At 41.9% G+C, this 23091-nt stretch overlaps 1 protein-coding gene across 1 annotated transcript in view; it reads left to right on the plus strand.

The window, feature by feature from the left end:
- Positions 1 to 2738: 2738 nt before the first annotated feature.
- wwp2 (WW domain containing E3 ubiquitin protein ligase 2) overlaps positions 2739 to 23091 on the plus strand; it is a 34442-nt gene continuing 14089 nt past the window's right edge. Inside the window, exons 1-9 of the mRNA XM_058396489.1 lie at positions 2739 to 2819; positions 4757 to 4910; positions 8347 to 8468; positions 8756 to 8893; positions 12841 to 12919; positions 14047 to 14144; positions 14238 to 14412; positions 15967 to 16056; positions 22362 to 22536. Coding sequence (XP_058252472.1) covers positions 2750 to 2819; positions 4757 to 4910; positions 8347 to 8468; positions 8756 to 8893; positions 12841 to 12919; positions 14047 to 14144; positions 14238 to 14412; positions 15967 to 16056; positions 22362 to 22536 — 1101 coding nt within the window. The 5' untranslated portion in view covers positions 2739 to 2749. The remainder of the gene's footprint in view (positions 2820 to 4756; positions 4911 to 8346; positions 8469 to 8755; positions 8894 to 12840; positions 12920 to 14046; positions 14145 to 14237; positions 14413 to 15966; positions 16057 to 22361; positions 22537 to 23091) is intronic.

The following is a 23091-nucleotide window of genomic DNA, read 5'->3' on the forward strand; positions in this document are numbered from 1 at the left end:
CTGCTGGCAGCATGATTGTTGTCATGATCTGTGTTTCAAAGGAAAACCCCTCACGGTACATGCGGATATACACTATATTGCCAAAAGTATTCGCTCACCCATCCAAATAATCAGAATCAGGTGTTCCAATCACTTCCATGGCCACAGGTGTATAAAATCAAGCACCTAGGCATGCAGACTGTTTTTACAAACATTTGTGAAAGAATGGGTCGCTCTCAGGAGCTCAGTGAATTCCAGCGTGGAACTGTGATAGGATGCCACCTGTGCAACAAATCCAGTCGTGAAATTTCCTCACTCCTAAATATTCCACAGTCAACTGTCAGCTGTATTATAAGAACGTGGAAGTGTTTGGGAATGACAGCAACTCAGCCACGAAGTGGTAGGCCACGTAAACTGACGGAGCGGGGTCAGCGGATGCTGAGGCGCATAGTGCGAAGAGGTCGCCAACTTTCTGCAGAGTCAATCGCTACAGACCTCCAAACTTCATGTGGCCTTCAGATTAGCTCAAGAACAGTGCGCAGAGAGCTTCATGGAATGGGTTTCCATGGCCGAGCAGCTGCATCCAAGCCATACATCACCAAGTGCAATGCAAAGCGTCGGATGCAGTGGTGTAAAGCACGCCGCCACTGGACTCTAGAGCAGTGGAGACGCGTTCTCTGGAGTGACGAATCGCGCTTCTCTATCTGGCAATCTGATGGACAAGTCTGGGTTTGGCGGTTGCCAGGAGAACGGTACTTGTCTGACTGCATTGTGCCGAGTGTAAAGTTTGGTGGAGGGGGGATTATGGTGTGGGTTGTTTTTCAGGAGCTGGGCTTGGCCCCTTAGTTCCAGTGAAAGGAACTCTGAATGCTTCAGCATACCAAGACATTTTGGACAATTCCATGCTCCCAACTTTGTGGGAACAGTTTGGAGCTGGCCCCTTCCTCTTCCAACATGACTGTGCACCAGTGCACAAAGCAAGGTCCATAAAGACATGGATGACAGAGTCTGGTGTGGATGAACTTGACTGGCCTGCACAGAGTCCTGACCTCAACCTGATAGAACACCTTTGGGATGAATTAGAGCGGAGACTGAGAGCCAGGCCTTCTCGTCCAACATCAGAGTGTGACCTCACAAATGCGCTTCTGGAAGAATGGTCAAAAATTCCCATAAACACACTCCTAAACCTTGTGGACAGCCTTCCCAGAAGAGTTGAAGCTGTTATAGCTGAAAAGGGTGGATCGATGTCATATTGAACCCTATGGATCAGGAATGGGATGTCACTTAAGTTCATATGCGAGTCAAGGCAGGTGAGCGAATACTTTTGGCAATATAGTGTATTTACTGACGCAGAAAATTCAGAAACAGACCTCTCAGTGACCTGGTCATGTTAAAGCTGGTGTCAGAGCTTGTTATGTTTGTAAAACGTTTGTTAGGTTTGTCACATTTGTGGCATAATTTCACAGAATTACTGCTTTACTGGACACTGGATGATAATGCCCTATTAATGGCCTTTTTTTGTTATTAAGAGGCTGCTATTTTAATGACAATTAGGAAAATGAAAAGTTTGTTAGAATTTTGATTTAAAGGCTTAATGTTTGCTGTGGAAATAACAGGATTCCAGGGGAAGCGCTGCATCAGGTGTGAAAATGGATAGAAATCGTAAGAGTCTACGTTTATTTCTCTCTCTCTCTTTTTTTACAGATAAGAAATAGAAACAAAACAAAATTCATAGAAACCTAAGAAATAAGAGTTTTGTCATAAATTCAGACTGCAAGGCTAGTTAAATGCATACATTTAATGCAAAATAAAGTAGCAAAAATATGTGATGGAAAAAAAGAAAGAAAAAAAAGAAAGAAAACTCTCCTCCACTCTTTTAATATGGATTTTAAGAAACAAAAAGAAAGATATATTGTGGAATTTTATCCACAATTATTATATCTCAGGGAGTCTGTAGCTAATGAAAATAGCATCTCGGCTAGCTGCGAGATCAGCAGTGTGAAATCACCCACAAAGCATTGCGCCATTTTCTGCGTGTCACATGACCCAGACTTCAAGGCGGAAGTGAAAAGCTAAACATCAGACCAGAGCAGGAAAAATAACGGTATGAGAAAGAGAAAAAAACGATTTATTAGACTAGTTTCCTTGCGATCATCTAAATCCCGTGTGTGTCATTTTTCTAGTGTGTTTGTTTTAAAGTGACAGGGGCGTTTTGTATGTTTGAACATTAGACATTTTATCCAAGATGCTAATGCTAATGCGGCTTCCGTGTTTATGTGTGTGATAAAGAAAGAGAAAGAGAGAGAGAGAGAGAGAGAGAGAGGGGGATAGACGCAGAGGGATCTGATATATTCTAACGAAATAGAGAGATTGGAATATAAATAAATAAACAAAAGAAACTCAGAGAATAAGGTTTGTGGCGTTTTAAGATGAACAGTAGTCTAATTAGCCGCTTGGCTCTAATTTTATTGCTAATGTAGGGAGTAAGTTTAAGGTTTGGGTTGTTAAAGGAATTTATGGAGTCGTTTAATACTGAGTCTAATCGATATAAGTTTAAAATCCGCACAATAAGGACATTTTAGAAGCCCGTGATGTAGAAATCATCATCAGTAATAATAATAATGATAATAATTGTTTTTGTCATAGTCTCTGTCACACAGAGTAAAGTATGAACATTTAAAGGGGTTAAAGGGCAGAATGATGTGGAGTTTAATTGTTCAGTTTATAACCTTGTGTGTGTGTGTGTGTGTGTGTTGCAGGCGGTGATGTGATGGCAGCTGCCAGTGTGAGTCGACCCGGCGGTTTGCCGAACTCAGAGAAATCCCAGCTCACCTTAAAAGGTAGAAAAAGTCTGACCTTCCCCCAAATCATCACTCCGTCATCATCGTAGTTTCTTACAGCTGATCTTGTTATAAACAACGACACTGAGCACTTTCCTAAAACGATTTTATAATGTCTCTGAGTTCCAGCCATGACTCATTGCATTATTACACTGTGCAGGGCAGGGCAGGACACATCGTAATAAAAATAATTGTTTGGGTGTGAGATGTTAGAAGTTGTAAAGTAAAGCCACCGAGTAACAGACAGCCAGATTTCTGTAACATGCTGATTGAAGATAGAAATAGTCACATATACATTACAGCACAGTGAAATTCTTTCTTCGCATATCCCATCCTTGGAGGTTGGGGTCAGCGCAGGGTCAGCCATGATACAGCGCCCCTGGAGCAGAGAGGCTTAAGGGCCTTGCTCAAGGGCCCAACTTGGCGGTGCTGGGGCTTGAACTATGATCTTCCGGTCAACGACCCAGAGCCTTAACCACTTGAGCTACCACCACCCACAATAAAAGATAGATAGATAGAAAGAAAGAAGGAAGGACAGACGGGCGGACAGACAGATGGACAAACAGACACATGGGATGAATAGCAAACTCTGTTGATCCCTGAGGGAAATTGTTTTGTAGTTCTGCAATGCAATAAGCACCAGAAATGAGACCATGGATACATCGACCCATTCAGCGGAGAAGTAAATTGAGTACGAACGAGATTTACTTTAATCGCAGCTCTATCATTAGAGGATCTCACACCGCCGCTCAACACGCTGTAACACGGTGTTATAGAATTCACTACACAGATTACTGAGACGTCCGACAGTGTGATGAGGAACACAGCTCTGAAATCACACAGTAGATTTACACCTACAGCCGAATGGGTGTTGGGATTTGTTTTTGTTTTGAATGTGTCATGTTTCCTCTTTTCCTGCGTCACATAATACAGATTTGTCGGCGCAAAAAAACAAAAACATCCATGTTGTGTGTATCACTTTGTGATATTGTAATGGAGCGTAGAAGTGTTTAATAGAGTCTAGTGGTGTTGAATGAAGTCTAGTGGAGTGTTGTAGTGTAGTAGAAGGGACTGATGCTGTAACTGATCCCTTCAGTCAGTTTAATATAATGCTCATTTTTGGAAGTTCCTCTTATTTTCCCGGCAGCTTTCACTCTTCATTTCGTCTCTATAGATGTGTCTCTGCAGAGCTGGGAAACTGTGCGTGTGTGTGTGTGTGGTCACTGCTGTGTTCAATTTTCACATACTAAAGCAAACAAGAGGTAAAAGTTAGTACAAACTACAGGATTATTCAGTGTAGATATTTAATATCTTAGTATAATTTTTAAATCTGACTTAAATCTGTTTTTCAGCATGCATTTCATCCTCACTCACACTAGATGGCGATGTTTATTTTACTCAGTTTCTTCACACACACACACACACACACACACACACACACAACCATTCTTCTGCGTTCAGATCTCACTGTGCGTAAATGAATGTGTGTTTGGGAGTGTTTTAGAGTGTGTTGTCAAGTGTTTAGTGTCAAGGATGTTTTCAGTGAAGCGTGTGATGACAAGCTGTACGGGAAATACGCACACACGCACACTGCACTTCCTCATCTATAACACACACCGAAATAACATCACCTATTGGTTTGTACCGTGTTTGTGTGTGTGTGAGTAAAATGTAGACAGTAATTAGTGATGAAGGTATTTAGTGCGAACACAGGTCATGGTAAAGTCCTGGGACGGCTGATGAGGTCACTCTGGGTTAAAAAGAGAAGCTGATAAACACACTTCACGTGTAAATTCCTGTGTAATGGAAGCGTGAACATGTTCATCTTGGGGAACGTGGTGTATAAAGGCTGCAGAAAGGGTGGGATAATAGAAATGTCATTGATAGTGTAATAACACTGTAATGTTGTTAATTTGGTTTGTGTGTGTGTGTGTCAGTGTTATCAGCGAGGCCTCAGTCTCCGAAGCTCCCGGCTCGTCTGGCACGTGGCAGCTCGTTCGTGGAGGTGACGGCTGATGGTCTGAGCACTGAGACCAAGAAAACCTGCAAACGCAGTGGAACCGACCTGCAGTGGAACGAAGACCTCACACTGTAAGTCTTCATCATCATCATCATCATGCAGCACCTGATGCTGTGTGTTGATGTAAGTGTTGTGGTGTATGTACTACAGTCAGGTCCATACAAATTTGGAGGTTGTTGTTATTTACGCTGGACAAACGAACATAAACCTGAAGTCAAGTAATTAAAGAAGTCTGGGTCTTCTAGGCATCAGCAGACGCTGGGTTTCCTGCCTGGTGATGATTTGTAGCTCTGTACCGCCATGCTCGTCGCTTCCTGCTTGTTCTTGTGGCGTTTTGTCTTCAGTTATTAATTCTGTTTTATTTGTACAACGCTTTTAACAGCAGAAATCAACCCAAAGCAGCATTTACAGAAATCTGGATATAGAGATAATTCAGTTTATCTCTAAAGAGTGAGTCAGAGGTGACGGTGGGGACAAGGGGAAAAAAAGTGGGACTATAAACACCAGAGAGTAGGATTATAAATCATTCTAAACACAGAGAGTGGGATTGTAAATCATTATAAACACCAGAGAGTGGGATTATAAATCATTCTAAACACAGAGAGTGGGATTATAAATCATTCTAAACACAGAGTGGGATTATAAATCATTCTAAACACCAGAGAGTGGGATTATAAATCATTCTAAACACAGAGAGTGGGATTATAAATCATTCTAAACACAGAGTGGGATTATAAATCATTCTAAACACCAGAGAGTGGGATTATAAATCATTCTAAACACAGAGTGGGATTGTAAATCATTATAAACAACAGAGAGTGGGATTATAAATCATTATAAACAACAGAGAGTGGGATTATAAATCATTATAAACACAAAGTGGGATTATATATCATTATAAACACAGAGAGTGGGATTATAAATCATTCTAAACACAGGGAGTTGGGATTATAAATCATTCTAAACACAGAGAGTGGGATTATAAATCATTATAAACACAGAGAGTGGGATTATAAATCATTCTAAACACAGGGAGTTGGGATTATAAATCATTATAAACACAGAGAGTGGGATTATAAATCATTATAAACACAGAGAGTGGGATTATAAATCATTATAAACACAGAGAGTGGGATTATAAATCATTATAAACACAGAGGGTGGGATTATAGATCAATATAAACACAGAGAGTGGGATTATAAATCATTATAAACACAAATAGTGGGATTAAAAATCATTATAAACACAGGGAGTTGGGATTATAAATCATTATAAACACAGAGGGTGGGATTATAGATCAATATAAACACAGAGAGTGGGATTATAAATCATTATAAACACAGAGTGGGATTATAAATCATTATAAACACAGAGTGTTGGGATTATAAATCATTATAAACACAGAGAGTGGGATTATAAATCATTATAAACACAGAGTGGGATTATAAATCATTATAAACACAGAGTGGGATTATAAATCATTATAAACACAGAGAGTGGGATTATAAATCATTATAAACACAGAGTGTTGGGATTATAAATCATTATAAACACAGATAGTGGGATTAAAAATCATTATAAACACAGAGGGTGGGATTATAAATCATTATATACAACAGAGAATGGGATTATAAATCATTATAAACAGAGAGTGGGATTATAAATCATTATAAACAGAGGGTGGGATTATAGATCATTATAAACAACAGAGAGTGGGATTATAAATTATTATAAACACAGAGAGTGGGATTATAAATCATTATAAACACAGAGAGTGGGATTATAAATCATTATAAACACCAGAGAGTGGGATTATAAATCATTATAAACACAGAGTGGGATTATAAATCATTATAAACACCAGAGAGTGGGATTATAAATCATTCTAAACACCAGATAGTGGGATTATAAATCATTATAAACACAGAGAGTGGGATTATAAATCATTATAAACAGAGAGTGGGATTATAAATCATTATAAACAGAGAGTGGGATTATAAATCATTATAAACACAGAGAGTGAGATTATAGATCAATATAAACACAGAGAGTGGGATTATAAATCATTATAAACACAGAGAGTGGGATTATAAATCATTATAAACACAGAGAGTGGGATTATAAATCATTATAAACACAGAGAGTGGGATTATAAATCATTATAAACACCAGAGAGTGGGATTATAAATCATTATAAACACAGAGTGGGATTATAAATCATTATAAACACCAGAGAGTGGGATTATAAATCATTCTAAACACCAGATAGTGGGATTATAAATCATTATAAACAGAGAGTGGGATTATAAATCATTATAAACAGAGAGTGGGATTATAAATCATTATAAACAGAGAGTGGGATTATAAATCATTATAAACACAGAGAGTGAGATTATAGATCAATATAAACACAGAGAGTGGGATTATAAATCATTATAAACAGAGAGTGGGATTATAAATCATTATAAACACAGAGAGTGAGATTATAAATCATTATAAACAGAGGGTGGGATTATAAATCATTATAAACACAGAGAGTGGGATTATAAATCATTATAAACAGAGAGTGGGATTATAAATCATTATAAACAGAGAGTGGGATTATAAATCATTATAAACAGAGAGTGGGATTATAAATCATTATAAACACAGAGAGTGGGATTATAAATCATTATAAACACAGAGAGTGGGATTATAAATCATTATAAACAGAGGGTGGGATTATAGATCAATATAAACAACAGAGAGTGGGATTATAAATCATCATAAACAGAGAGTGGGATTATAAATCATTATAAACAGAGGGTGGGATTATAAATCATTATAAACAGAGGGTGGGATTATAGATCATTATAAACAACAGAGAGTGGGATTATAGATCATTATAAACACAGAGTGGGGGATTATAAATCATTATAAACACAGGGAGTGGGATTATATCACCCTCTACACCTCAGATCTCCTCCTGCTGCTGTTCTTAGCTCTCAGTCCATCATCACATGGTACAGAAGCAGCTCCACTGGTAGCCGTAGACTGGTCGCACTGATCATGAGCACTGCCTTCCCTTCTCCAAGCTCTTCTCTTCTAATGGAAGCTTTGTTCCAGATGTTTTTAACAAACTCTACGCTGCTGTTTTTGGAGGGTTTCCTTTAGTGGACCTCTCATGGTAAAGCCTCTGTAGTTACCCTGCTCCTGGTTGATTCCATGGTGGTGTTCCTGAGCTCATCAGCGTGAAGATGGTTTCGTGATTTTTTTCAGTCTAATGGCCACTCTTTCTGAAAGTTGACCGCAGCAGACTCCAAATGCCGATATCGCAATAATTGGAACACCTAAAAAGGGGCGGGGCCACACATACCAAGTGCTGTAGTTCCTACACTGTTCACCTGATTCAGTTTGTTAATGCTTTGAGTCTGCACTTTGAGATCATATTTATTATTCAGCTTTCAGATTGTGTGTGTGTGTGTGTGTGTGTGTGTGTGTGTGTGTGTGTGTGTGTGTTTGTGCAGTAACGTGACTCCTCAGAGCCGGTTGGACCTGAAGTTGTGGAGTTGTCACCCTCTAAGGAAGGAGCTCCTGGGCAGTGCCACCATCGACCTGCTGGACACACTGCGCACTCACCACGGGAAAAGTAAACCTCCATCTGCACTACACAGGGCTTAGGGCTTAGGGCTAGTGTGGAAATAGTTCACACAGCAGCAGACTACAGGTACCACAGTGTACTGAAATTAAGGGTAGGGTGTAACACACACACACACACACACACACACACACTCTCTCTCTCTCTCTTTTAGAACAACAGAGGGCACTACAGCAACACTTTACAACTAAATCCCTCTCTCTCTCTCTCTCTCTCTCTCTCTCTTTCTCTCTCTCTCTCTCTCTCTCTCTCTCCCTCCCCCCTCCCCCCTCTCTCAGTGGAGAACGTGGAGCTCAGTCTGGAGTTACAGATGGAGAATAAAGGCTCGGTTGTGTCGGGTGGAGAGCTGAACGTCTGTTTGGACGGCTTGGTTGTTGATCTGGGATCACTGCCCAATCAGGGTGCAGAAGCTGACAGTGAGTCCCATACACACACACACACACACACACGCATGTGCTTTAACAAAACACACACTCGTACTGAAAGAGCTCTTAGATCAGCGGTTCCCAAATGTGGGCAAACAAGCCCTAATGGATCACTCTATATTTATTTTTTAAAATTCTAGCTTCATAGGTTTTGCAGCAGTGTCACTTTTGAACATTTTATTATTACAGTAACATGCGCATGTGTAAATGACTAAAAACTGAAAGAACATCCCTTGCACTGGTTCAGGAGGCGTGTGTACAGGTATGGGGGATGGTCAGTGAGAGTCAGGACGTGTGTCTTGTGTAAAAGCTCATCTCATTTCTGCCGTGGCACAGCGGGGTGTGTTTTATAGCAAATAATCCACGCTGGGGTGGTTTGATACGGGCCGGCGGCGAACAGAGGGACCTGGTTTACACTTAACGCATGACAGAAGCAGCAGGAACACGAGCAGCATTGTTCACACACTCGCCTGTGTAGTTTACGCACATCTGGAGGATTAAAAGCGACGTCCACAAAGATGGCCGTCAGAACCGAAACATCCCTGTTTACCAAGCGAATGTAAATGACATTAAGCACACTGACGAGCTCTGTCTGACTTCAAAACTTTCCAGCGTCATCAGGATTGTTGTTCTGAGTTCAGATCTAAAACTCACTCAGCAGTATTTATTCATCTAGAAAACACAGAAAGTGACAGCAGACGATTGTGTTTATTGCTAAATTCCTGCTCTAGAGCAGCGTCAGTGAACATGTCCAGTAAAATATTAGCACACACATTTTATTTTTCTATTTCTATAGTTAGAGCCCTGGTCTCTGACACACACACCATATGCTTACAGCAGAAAACAGAGTGTGTGATGGTCAAATACAACACAGTGTCATCATGTGTGACATCATAGTTTTAATTCACTGTATTGGTTTGCACAAATAAAATAAAGTCAGTGGGTGTGAAGGAGAATCTGAGCCAGCGCTCGTCTGATACACTTACAGACAAGCTTTAACCTAATTCATTATTTTATCCACAAAATATAATGTTAATGCTGTGTGTGTGTGTGTGTGTGTGTGTGTGTGCTCGTTCGCATATCTACAATAAGCTTCAGTACACTGCTGATAGAAAGCTGCTTTCATTCAGTAAACACTCCTGTACCACTTTTGTGAATGAGATGTGTGTGTGTGTGTGAGAATGAATAGCTCTGCTCATGATTGTATTGATTTGCTCACACACACATACACACACACACACACACGTTGATCTAGGAGAATTGCATAATTGTGTAATTGAGTGGTGTTACTTGTAGCTTGGCAGAACAATTGACTCTGTGTGTGTGTGTGTGTGTGTGCACACACTAGGACTGAATAAAGGTCTTGAGCGTGACCACTCTCCTGGGGTTTTTGGGGAAATGGAGTGTGTGTGAGTGTGACTGTGTGTGTGTGTGTGTGAGTGTATAAAGGCTTGAGTGTATTGGGCATGCAGGTCGAGGTGTGTTAAGGGCCTCTGTGTTCTGTCTGAAGGCTGCTCTTGTTAGTTAAGTGTTTTCCTTCATTTCCCCTGGCGGTCTTTCTGACATACTGACACACACGCACATATGCACACACACACATACACACACACACACATATACACACACACACACACACGCACATACTCATAAACAGGTCTTTGTACAGCAGGACTGGTGAAAACAGCAAAATGAACACACTCAGTGCTGCTCACAAACACATTAATTCGACAGGCAGGCAGACAGACAGACAGGCATACAGACAGAGAGGCATACAGACAGACAGACAGACAGACGGGCAGACAGATGGGCAGACAGAAGACAGGCAGGCAGACAGACAGACAGACGGATAGGCAAACAGGCAGAGAGGCAGGCGGATAGGCAGACAGAAAGACATGCAGACAGACAGACAGACACGCAGACAGATGGGCAGACAGGAAGACAGACAGGCAGAAAGGCAGGCGGATAGGCAGATAGACAGACAGACAGACAGACACGTAGGCAGACAGGAAACCAACTAGATGTTATGATGTAACATACAGCAGATATAAAAGTTTACACACCCCTATTAAAACTGTAAAAATGATGGGGTTTTTTTAGCTAAAAAAAATGAGCCAAGATAAATCATATCAGAATTTTTTTGTTTATTATGAAATGGCAGCAAAAATATTAAAGTAAAAAACAAGAAAAAAACCCACAGCATCCTGGTAGCATACGTTTGTACACCCCTTAACGAATACTGCATTAAAGCAGGTTTTGCTGTAATTGAGCACTCAGTGATTTGGTCTACAGAACAAGCAGAGCTTCATTTAGTCATTTTGTTCCTCTGCTTCTTACAAAAATGCTTCAGATCTCTCAGACAGCGAGCTGATCTCCTGCACATACACACACACAGCCCTCTGAAAATCATTCCACAGGTTTTAGAGGATTTAGCTCTGATCTCTAGCTGGACCGTTCCAAAAAGTGATGATCATCTGAAGCCGCTCCTTTGTTGATTTGGATTTGTGCCTTGGCTGGAAGATGGAAGGTGAAGTGGATCTGTCCATGATTCCCTCTGTCTTGACTGGAGCTCCAGCTGAAGAGAAGCAAGTTCCAGCTCATGATGCTGCTCCCACCCGGGCCTTGGGGTTCTTTGGGTGTTAAATCTGCCTTGTTTTCACAACAAACATTTTTGCCCAGAAAGCTCTTACTTGGTCTCATCAGATCAGATCAGATCAGATTTTGCTACATGGTTTGGCTTTTCTTTTTTTCTAAAAGTGCTTCAGTCTAGCCGCCTGACCACATCACCCAGACATGAAGAGCACATGATTGTTGTCATACACAGAGAGTAATCAGGACTCGCCAGATGTTCCTGCAGCTGCTTTAATGTTGCTGTAGGTCTCTTGGTAAGTTTTTGTCTTGTCCTTTGTTGATGATGGCCTTCACGCTGGTCCATGGTACAGCTAATGTCCTGGGAATGTCCCTCTCTGATCGATTCCTTTCCATAGAAAGATCCTGTACATGCTTTTATAAACTCTTTAGACTCGGCAGAAACATCTGATCAGGTGTCGGCTTGCTCACTTGCTGTTTCACACTGGAGCTGGAAAAAGATCTGATGTGATTTATCTTGGTCTCTTTTTTTTTTTTTTTTTTTTTACAAAGCCATGACTTTTTAACCGAGTGTGTAGACTTTTATTATCTGCTGTAAGTTTAAATATTGAAGTTTATGAGGATGCAGTTCATCTCAGGCACATTACTGACTTGCTGATTTGTTCTAACAGACTCGAGAGTGTTATATGGTGGCGTGATACACTGGAGAGTGTGTGGAGTCTGATCTCTACTCCACTGCATAAGAGCCTCTTTCATTTAACACACAGAGGAGTGTGTGTGAGTGTGTGTGCCCTAACCAGGACTTCAGTTGGGTTCTCTGTCCACCATAAAGATTAATTTTACCTCAGATGATCACAGAGAGGGTTTTATTTTGCATTTTCTTTTAAGCTCCTATACAGTCAGCAACGTGCTGAGCGATGTGCTGACCAGTCCATTACACCGGCTAATGACACAGCGTCACTGATGTCTCATCTCTTTTCCTGTTTCCTGTTTCGGTCGCTGTTTTTTCACGGCCTGGGCTTCATCCCAAACCAAATGTCTCCCAATACTGAGAGTGGTACAGTGTCGGCAGTGTGGTGAAGCTGGATGCTTTGTAGTTTACGGATTTGCAGCAGAACTCTGATGAGACACATACACACCTTTGTCCTCACTCAGACTGTGTCAATCTTTATTAATAGTGTAAACACAGGATAGTGTGTTTTTTTACATAGGGCCCCCTGGTGGCTGACAGACCTTTAACAGGCATTATTAGAGAAGTGTTTGTGTGTGTTTAATTTCCTTGGATCACTCGACTGGCACACTCTCATTGTTTTGCCCTGTGTGTGTGTGTGTGTGTGTGTGTGTGTATACAGAGATGCTGCCGATGGAGTATGCCAGCCTTCTCAGGACTCAGGGCTCAGAGACGACTGGCTCGACCAACAGCCCCCGCAGGTGAGAAAACACACTCACACACAAACTTTCACACACAGACGAACAAAAATAATCAGACTGTGGGGTGTGTGTGACTCCAACTCGAGTATATTTACTCTCTCTGTCTCTGTCTGCCTCCCCCACGTCTGTCTCACACACACACAGACACACTCTTAGTGCTGTGATAAGAGGCTTTCAAGCTGTGTGTGCTTGCGTGTGTGTGTGTGTGTGTGTGTGTGTGTATGTGGTTTTAAGCGCATAGCTTGATTAAACCAGTCTTGTGTCCCAGATCACTTTCCCCTTATCCACCCCTCTATGATTAAGTCCTTAAGTCACTATGGGTTTCATGGTAGACATCAGGAGCACATGTAATGTTCACCCAGAATGCACTGCTGCTTTCTAATGCCCGTTGAAAAGAGTTATGGGCTCTCGCAATGCATTCCCAGATTTACAAAAAAAAAAAAGAATCTTGGAAGTCGGCTGTCTTGATGTGCCTACCTAGGGAAACCTTTATAAGGGAAACTTGTGAGTGTAAAGTGATATATCTCCAAAAAGAGCACTAGTCTATGGAGTCTATTATCAGTGGAGCGTGTCGCCTGTGGTTAAGCCGATGTCCACCATTCGGAGTGTGTTCAACAATCCTACACACTCTGCTGCAGTGCACACTCTGGGGAAGTGAGCAAGGCTGCTATTGGAACACAGAGATGGTGTGAGAATCTCACCTCACCACTTTCATCCATCCAGATCAGCTCAGACATGTAGTGTGTGTGTGTGTGTGTGTGTGTGTGTGTTCAAATATTTTTACATTACATCATGTCTCCAGTCTCCCATTACATCACAAAGCGTGTGTGTGTGTGTGTGTGTGTGTGTGTGAGAGAGAGAGAGAGAGAGAGAGAGTAGTCCTCCATGTCAATGTGAAGTGTCTGGACCGCCCAGTACATCATTTGGATTAAACACATATCTCAGAGGGTGGGCATATGCAAATGAACTCATGATTATTCATTGTGTATTGTAGTGTAGTGTATGAGGTTATGGTGGAAAATTTAGATATGCATTTATTTACTTCTGTATTTTTGTACTTGGTGTAAAGTACAGGAAGTTGATTGATGATTCAGATGTGCTGAGAAAGTGTGTGTGTGTGTGTATAGAAATCTGAGAGCAGTAGGTATAGATTCTCCGGGAGCTTCAAGAGGACCAGCACTCACTAATGGAGACACAAACACAGACTCAACAAACCATGACACAGGTATATATATATATATATATATACACACACACACACACACCACAGGTATGCACACTCGCACTAAATACCGTGTGTGTGTTTGTATGTGAGAAGATAAAGGTAATCCTGCAGCAGAAGAAAATGGGCGTGGCCAGAACACCCCACCATCACCATCACTCAGACCAGATGCCCCTCCCACTGACACCTCTGCCCCACCTCCATCTGTGGATTCAGCCCCTCCTACACAGGACCAAAACACACAGCCAGCTGTGGAGGATTTACCTGCAGGGTGAGAGTGTGTGTGTGTGCTTGTGTGTGTTCATGCTTGTGTGTGTTGTGTATTGTGTGTGTATGTGTGTATAGATATATATAGATATATATAGATATAGATATATATATATAGATATATATATATAGATAGATAGATAGATAGATAGATAGATAGATATACAACCCACAAAAAGTTAAGGATAAAATGCACTATAACCTTTACAGGTGAACTTAATTTGACCTTCTCTACACTTTTGAATGCACATGTCCAACTGTTCAGTGTTTCAGTACTTTTTGCATAACCTGCTGTTCTCTAACAAGGTGCTTAATTGCAAAATTCACAACTGATCCATGAATCAACCAATACATTTTCTGGTTTCTGGACTGGTTAAACAGTCCTCTTCATCATGCTGTTCACATTTTGGCATCATGAAACCAAGACCACACCTAACAGTTGATCAACAGTACCTCGCCATTGTGAGGCTTCAAACAGGATGTTCTCAGAGGGAAGTGGCCACTGAGCTTAGAGTGTCACAGAGTGTCATCAGCAGGATACGACAGAGACACAGAGAGACTGGAAGAGTCACAGAAAGGCATAGAAGTGGACTTCCTTTGGCCACATCCCACGTTGATGACCGCTTCATTGTGAGCAGTGCTCTGCGGAACCGGATGATGAATGCCACTCAACTCCAGGCACATTTAAGGGAGGTGAGAGGCACCCAAGTGTCAAGTCAGACCACTTGAAACTGTTTACATCAGCGTGGTCTGCGTGCTAGACGACCTGCAAGGGTACCTGACCACACCACCAGGCACAGGCGTCGGGCCAGGGAGTTTACGCTGGACGAAGGACCAGTGGGACTCAGTGCTGTTCTCTGATGAAAGTCGATTCACGTTGAGCAGAAATGATGGCCGCCAACATCTTGTGAATGGTACAGTGACAAGCCAATACTACCTGAATAACACCATTAATCCAGTCATTGTTCCCCTGCATGAACAACACAGGCCTAATTTCATCTTCATGGATGACAATGCTCCAGCTCATCGAGGTCGCATCATTAGGGAACGGCTGCTGGAGGCTGGGGTACCTCAGATGGAGTAGCCTGCACTTTCACCTGACCTGAATCCCATAGAAAACCTATGGGATCAGCTGAGTCGCCATGTAGAGGCTCAAAACCCTGCACCCCAGAACCTCAATGACCTGAGGGCCGCCCTTCAAGAAGAGTGGAATGCCATGCCTCAGGAGACAAAAAGTCGACTCGTGAACATCATGAGACGTCGTTGTCAAGCTGTGATTGATGGTCAAGGGCACATGACAAATTATTGAGACATTGACATTTTTTGTTGTGGTATACCCACCACTTTTGGCTTTTGTTTCAATAAATTGTTTGAGATGAGGAAACCACCATTGCATGCTTCTACTTAAATGCCCTACTTTCATGATATAATATCACTGTAGTGTGAACTTTTTACATTTTCCATAAATGTAAAAAGTGTGTGTGCATATGTGTTTTTGCATGCTTGTGTGGGTGTGTGTGCCTGCAGTTGGAGTAATAATTTGACATTATTTCTGCAGTTGGGAGCAGAGAGTGTTGCCTCATGGCCGAGTGTACTACGTGGACCACAATACCAAGACCACCACATGGGAGAGACCCCTCCCCCAGGGGTGAGTGTGTGTGTGTGTCTCAGAATGTTTGCCAACTTTCGGATTCAAAGAAAAGTTTAACTTTTCTAAAGTTTAACAAAGCAGTGTCTGTAAAAAAAAATTCTGTAAAACACATAAAATCCCACATCCTAAAGGAAAAATGACACGTGTTATATTCACACATTAGCAGTGTTTTTAACACTGTGTGTGTGTGTGAGAGAGTGTGAGAGAGTGTGAGAGAGTGTGTGTGAGTGTGTGTGTGTGTGTGTGTGTGAGTGTGTGTGAGTGTGTGTGTGTGTGTGTGTGTGTGTGTGTGTGTGAGTGTGTGTGAGTGTGTGTGTGTGTCTGCAGTCACTCTGCACTGGAATTGTGAAGCACACTAAAATTGAACTTCATTTTAAAGTCAGAATCATGCGTCCAGCTTCCCCTGACCCCTGTGTGTTAGACGTGTGAATCACGGTGTGTATGTAAACGTGACAGCGTCTCACATTGTGCAGCACTACTACGTTCACGTGTTGCTCAGCACAGGAGTTTAGACATTGATAGAAAAGCTCAAGTGTTTTACTTTAGTTACACCACTTTTTTGTGTGGCAGTATTCCTAAAATTTGAGTAAGATTTTTGATAGAAACACGATCTCCTCTCCTCCACACGTGTTCATTGTGTATGATATGTTCAGTGTGTTGAGTGTGTATGATATGTTCAGTGTGTTGAGTGTGTATGATATGTTCAGTGTGTTGAGTGTGTATGATATGTTCAGTGTGTTGAGTGTGTATGATATGTTCAGTGTGTTGAGTGTGTAGGATATGTTCAGTGTGTTGAGTGTGTGTGATATGTTCAGTGTGTTGAGTGTGTGTGATATGTTCAGTGTGTTGTGTGTATGATATGTTCAGTGTGTTGAGTGTGTATATGTTCAGTGTGTTGAGTGTGTATGATATGTTCAGTGTGTTGAGTGTGTATGATGTGTTCAGTGTGTTGAGTGTGTATGATGTGTTCAGTTTGTTGAGTGTGTATATGTTCAGTGTGTTGAGTGTGTATGATATGTTCAGTGTGTTGAGTGTGTATGATGTGTTCAGTGTGTTGAGTGTGTATGATGTGTTCAGTGTGTTGAGTGTGTATATGTTCAGTGTGTTGAGTGTGTATGATATGTTCAGTGTGTTGAGTGTGTATGATGTGTTCAGTGTGTTGAGTGTGTATGATGTGTTCAGTGTGTTGAGTGTGTATGATGTGTTCAGTGTGTTGAGTGTGTATGATGTGTTCAGTGTGTTGAGTGTGTATGATGTGTTCAGTGTGTTGAGTGTGTATGATATGTTCAGTGTGTTGAGTGTGTATGATGTGTTCAGTGTGTTGAGTGTGTATGATGTGTTCAGTGTGTTGAGTGTGTATGATGTGTTCAGTGTGTTGAGTGTGTATGATGTGTTCAGTGTGTTGAGTGTATACGATGTGTTCAGTGTGTTGAGTGTGTACGATATGTTCAGTGTGTTGAGTGTGTATGATATGTTCAGTGTGTTGAGTGTGTATGATGTGTTCAGTGTGTTGAGTGTGTATGATGTGTTCAGTGTGTTGAGTGTGTATGATGTGTTCAGTGTGTTGAGTGTGTATGATGTGTTCAGTGTGTTGAGTTTGTAGGATATGTTCAGTGTGTTGAGTGTGTAGGATGTGTTCAGTGTGTTGAGTGTGTAGGATGTGTTCAGTGTGTTGAGTGTGTATGATGTGTTCAGTGTGTTGAGTGTGTATGATGTGTTCAGTGTGTTGAGTGTGTATGATGTGTTCAGTGTGTTGAGTGTGTATGATGTGTTCAGTGTGTTGAGTGTGTATATGTTCAGTGTGTTGAGTGTGTATATGTTCAGTGTGTTGAGTGTGTATATGTTCAGTGTGTTGAGTGTGTATGATGTGTTCAGTGTGTTGAGTGTGTATGATGTGTTCAGTGTGTTGAGTGTGTATGATGTGTTCAGTGTGTTGAGTGTGTATGATGTGTTCAGTGTGTTGAGTGTGTATGATGTGTTCAGTGTGTTGAGTGTGTATGATGTGTTCAGTGTGTTGAGTGTGTATGATGTGTTCAGTGTGTTGAGTGTGTATGATGTGTTCAGTGTGTTGAGTGTGTATGATGTGTTCAGTGTGTTGAGTGTGTATGATGTGTTCAGTGTGTTGAGTGTGTATATGTTCAGTGTGTTGAGTGTGTATATGTTCAGTGTGTTGAGTGTGTATATGTTCAGTGTGTTGAGTGTGTATATGTTCAGTGTGTTGAGTGTGTATGATGTGTTCAGTGTGTTGAGTGTGTATGATGTGTTCAGTGTGTTGAGTGTGTATATGTTCAGTGTGTTGAGTGTGTATGATGTGTTCAGTGTGTTGAGTGTGTATGATGTGTTCAGTGTGTTGAGTGTGTATGATGTGTTCAGTGTGTTGAGTGTGTATGATGTGTTCAGTGTGTTGAGTGTGTATGATGTGTTCAGTGTGTTGAGTGTGTATGATGTGTTCAGTGTGTTGAGTGTGTATGTGTTCAGTGTGTTGAGTGTGTATATGTTCAGTGTGTTGAGTGTGTATATGTTCAGTGTGTTGAGTGTGTATGATGTGTTCAGTGTGTTGAGTGTGTATGATGTGTTCAGTGTGTTGAGTGTGTATGATGTGTTCAGTGTGTTGAGTGTGTATGATGTGTTCAGTGTGTTGAGTGTGTATGATGTGTTCAGTGTGTTGAGTGTGTATGATGTGTTCAGTGTGTTGAGTGTGTATGATGTGTTCAGTGTGTTGAGTGTGTATGATGTGTTCAGTGTGTTGAGTGTGTATGATGTGTTCAGTGTGTTGAGTGTGTATATGTTCAGTGTGTTGAGTGTGTATATGTTCAGTGTGTTGAGTGTGTATGATGTGTTCAGTGTGTTGAGTGTGTATGATGTGTTCAGTGTGTTGAGTGTGTATGATGTGTTCAGTGTGTTGAGTGTGTATGATGTGTTCAGTGTGTTGAGTGTGTATGATGTGTTCAGTGTGTTGAGTGTGTATGATGTGTTCAGTGTGTTGAGTGTGTATGATGTGTTCAGTGTGTTGAGTGTGTATGATGTGTTCAGTGTGTTGAGTGTGTATATGTTCAGTGTGTTGAGTGTGTATATGTTCAGTGTGTTGAGTGTGTATGATGTGTTCAGTGTGTTGAGTGTGTATGATGTGTTCAGTGTGTTGAGTGTGTATGATGTGTTCAGTGTGTTGAGTGTGTATGATGTGTTCAGTGTGTTGAGTGTGTATATGTTCAGTGTGTTGAGTGTGTATGATGTGTTCAGTGTGTTGAGTGTGTATGATGTGTTCAGTGTGTTGAGTGTGTATATGTTCAGTGTGTTGAGTGTGTATGATGTGTTCAGTGTGTTGAGTGTGTATGATGTGTTCAGTGTGTTGAGTGTGTATGATGTGTTCAGTGTGTTGAGTGTGTATATGTTCAGTGTGTTGAGTGTGTATGATATGTTCAGTGTGTTGAGTGTGTATGATGTGTTCAGTGTGTTGAGTGTGTATGTGTTCAGTGTGTTGAGTGTGTATGATGTGTTCAGTGTGTTGAGTGTGTATATGTTCAGTGTGTTGAGTGTGTATGATGTGTTCAGTGTGTTGAGTGTGTATGATGTGTTCAGTGTGTTGAGTGTGTATATGTTCAGTGTGTTGAGTGTGTATGATATGTTCAGTGTGTTGAGTGTGTATATGTTCAGTGTGTTGAGTGTGTATGATGTGTTCAGTGTGTTGAGTGTGTATATGTTCAGTGTGTTGAGTGTGTATGATGTGTTCAGTGTGTTGAGTGTGTAGGATGTGTTCAGTGTGTTGAGTGTGTAGGATGTGTTCAGTGTGTTGAGTGTGTAGGATGTGTTCAGTGTGTTGAGTGTGTAGGATGTGTTCAGTGTGTTGAGTGTATACGATGTGTTCAGTGTGTTGAGTGTGTATATGTTCAGTGTGTTGAGTGTGTATGATGTGTTCAGTTTGTTGAGTGTGTATATGTTCAGTGTGTTGAGTGTGTATGATGTGTTCAGTGTGTTGAGTGTGTATGATGTGTTCAGTGTGTTGAGTGTGTATGATGTGTTCAGTGTGTTGAGTGTGTATGATGTGTTCAGTGTGTTGAGTGTGTATGATGTGTTCAGTGTGTTGAGTGTGTAGGATGTGTTCAGTGTGTTGAGTGTGTATGATGTGTTCAGTGTGTTGAGTGTGTATGATGTGTTCAGTGTGTTGAGTGTGTATGATATGTTCAGTGTGTTGAGTGTGTATGATGTGTTCAGTGTGTTGAGTGTGTAGGATGTGTTCAGTGTGTTGAGTGTATACGATGTGTTCAGTATGTATTAAGCAGCAAAAAAACAGCACTGGATTATTGGGTGTTAAAATAAGAGCAGAAAAGGTCTGATTTGCTCAGCCAGGCGACCAATCAGAACAAATAGGAGGCGGGACAAAACAAGCGACAGAGTAAATGGGAACAAAATGAAGAGAGTGAAAGTCAAGTTAAAGACGTCTCTGTGTGCTGCGTTTAACCCCGTCATGTCCGACACACAGGGACGTGGGGATGTGGTGCTCAGTGCTGAAGGTGTTGGACTGTTGATGGGAAGGTTGTGAGTTCGAATCTCGGGTCCATCAAGCTGCCACTGCTGGGATCGAGGCCCTTAACCCTCATCTGCTCAGTTAGATAAATATCAGTCGCTCCGGATAAAAAGGGCATCTGCCAAACACCATAAACCTAGATCATCTTCCCGCCTCTCTCCACGTCAACACTTCAGCACTAAACTGCATAATTACTCTGTTTATTTAAATACATCTCTGTATCTGCTGTATAAGTGTGTAGTCATGAAACACACACACAGTAATTATTATTTCCACTATCGTTCTTTAGAAGATGTTCATATTTATATAAGTGTTTTTATCTCTTATGTGTAATGAAGCCACGGGGAAAATCTGTCGGATGTTTTAAAAATAACTTTCAGAAAAGTGGAAAAGGTTTATCGTGTAAAAAAGTTTTATAATAAAGAAGTCTATCATTTAGAACGGAATTATTTACTGCCGTGTGAGATGTGTAAATGTTTGTTTGTGTTCAGGAACATGGGAAAAGCGAGCTGCTGTTAACGTCACGCCGATGGTCATTCAGTTTATTGGGGAGTGGGGGTAAAAACTTATAGAGCACACTGTTCTTGTGTGTGTGTGTGTACCTCCTGTGTGCTTGGAGAAACTTCATCTGATCTGACAGGCATGCAGCTCAGAGTAGAAAACAAAAAATTATTCTTAACCCCCCCTCCCCAAATAAACTCCGGCACCACCCCGTCTTTACGTCTCCATTACACTGATTACACAGAGACAGCAGTCATTTTACAATCAGCACAGAGTTAGAGAGTGTGTGTGTGTGTGTGTGTTGAGGAAAGGTCAGCGAGGCCTGCTTCAGTTTTTCCGCTGCAGACGGAGAACAAAAGCCCTTTCAGAGCTGCACAGCGTTCTGAGGCTCAATTAGCGTAGAGCGCTAACGCTAACAGCAGCCGCACATCGTCTGTTCTGGGTTAGTCCGCCCTGGGGGAGGAGTGTGTGTGTGTTTTCTCTTGCAAATTCTGCTGTGCTGAGGTCAGTGGTATGAGAATAGCCTTGGCGTCCAAACTACATGTGTTTAGATATGAAGTCCACACATGGTAGAACACAGTGTGTTTGTGTGTGGGAGGGTGTGTGTTTCGGGGTGGGGGTTGGTGGGTGGGGTGGGGTGGGGTGATCGTGGGGCGGGGGGCGGGGCGTGGGGTGTTTCGGAGAAAGAGAGAGAGAGAGTGGGTGTGTGAATTTAACCTTATCACACTTTATATCACAAAAAAAACCCCAAAACATTATCCTTCATCTGACTAATGGTTTTAAAAGGCGGAGTTAATTTGCATGAGCCAGTCACAAACCTGATCATGTGACATTAAATAAATAAACCCGTTAAATAATTTTAATGTTTACCAAAATTTAGTGAGCAGGTAAAGAGAGGATTAGTCACAGAGAAACAACCGGGAGGCCATGGGTAAGGCTGAACAGGATGCTGCCATCACCGTGCTTCACAGTTCGAATGGTGTTCCCAGAGTTCACTGATTCTCTCATCAGACCTCTCCTCTCCTCTCTCCTCATATCCTCTCCTCTCCTTATATCCTCTCCTCTCCTCTCCTCTCCTCTCCTCTCCTCTCCTCTCCTCTCCTCTCCTCTCCTCTCCTCTCCTCTCCTCTCCTCTCCTCTCCTATCCTATCCTTTCCTCTCCTCATATCCTTTCCTCTCCTGTCCTCTTTTCTTCTCTTCTCCTCTCTTCCTGTTCTCTCCTCTATAAAAAAAATAGACTATCCCTGTTAATGTAGTTTACTCTGTGCGTGTGTAGGTGGGAGAAGCGTGTGGATCAGCGTGGACGCTTTTACTACGTTGACCACAACACTCGGACGACGACGTGGCAGCGGCCCACAGCCGAGTCGGTCAGGAACTTTGAGCAGTGGCAGAGTCAGCGTAGTCAACTACAGGGGGCCATGCACCTGTTCAACCAGAGATACCTGTACCAGGTGACTGACACACACACACACACCGTCATATCCTTCCTGATCGTGTAGGCGTGTAGTGACTGGGCTGGACACTGGACGAAGTTTAAGAATGTTAAGAGCATGACAGAATTAGCTCACCAGCTCAACATAGTACTTTTCCACCAGACGACATCATCAACTCCTCCACGGTGCAGTGGGTTATGGGTAAAGGGGCGAGGGCGTAAAAATAATCAGAATAATGATCCACTTTTGGTCTGTTTTTCAGAGATAATTACTGCAAGTATAGTAAATAACTGTTTTAGATATTTAGAGCTGCAGCTCCACCAAAGAAACCAGAATAACACACACACACACACACACACACACACACAATTGTCTCAGTGTACCATTAAACCGGTACATCATAACAGCCCTGTGTGTGTGTGTGTGTGTGTGTGTGTGTGTGTAACTGGGACCTTGAGTCTCTTGAGCAGCCTCCGTCACACACACCTCCAACATTTCACACCTGGTTCTGACATTACAGGAGCCTGAGTGCATGCTGCTTCACACACACACACACATAGAGCACAGTGACGT

The sequence above is a fragment of the Hemibagrus wyckioides genome, linkage group LG08 (assembly GCF_019097595.1).
Source record: "Hemibagrus wyckioides isolate EC202008001 linkage group LG08, SWU_Hwy_1.0, whole genome shotgun sequence".
NCBI classification, from domain to species: Eukaryota; Metazoa; Chordata; class Actinopteri; order Siluriformes; family Bagridae; genus Hemibagrus; species Hemibagrus wyckioides.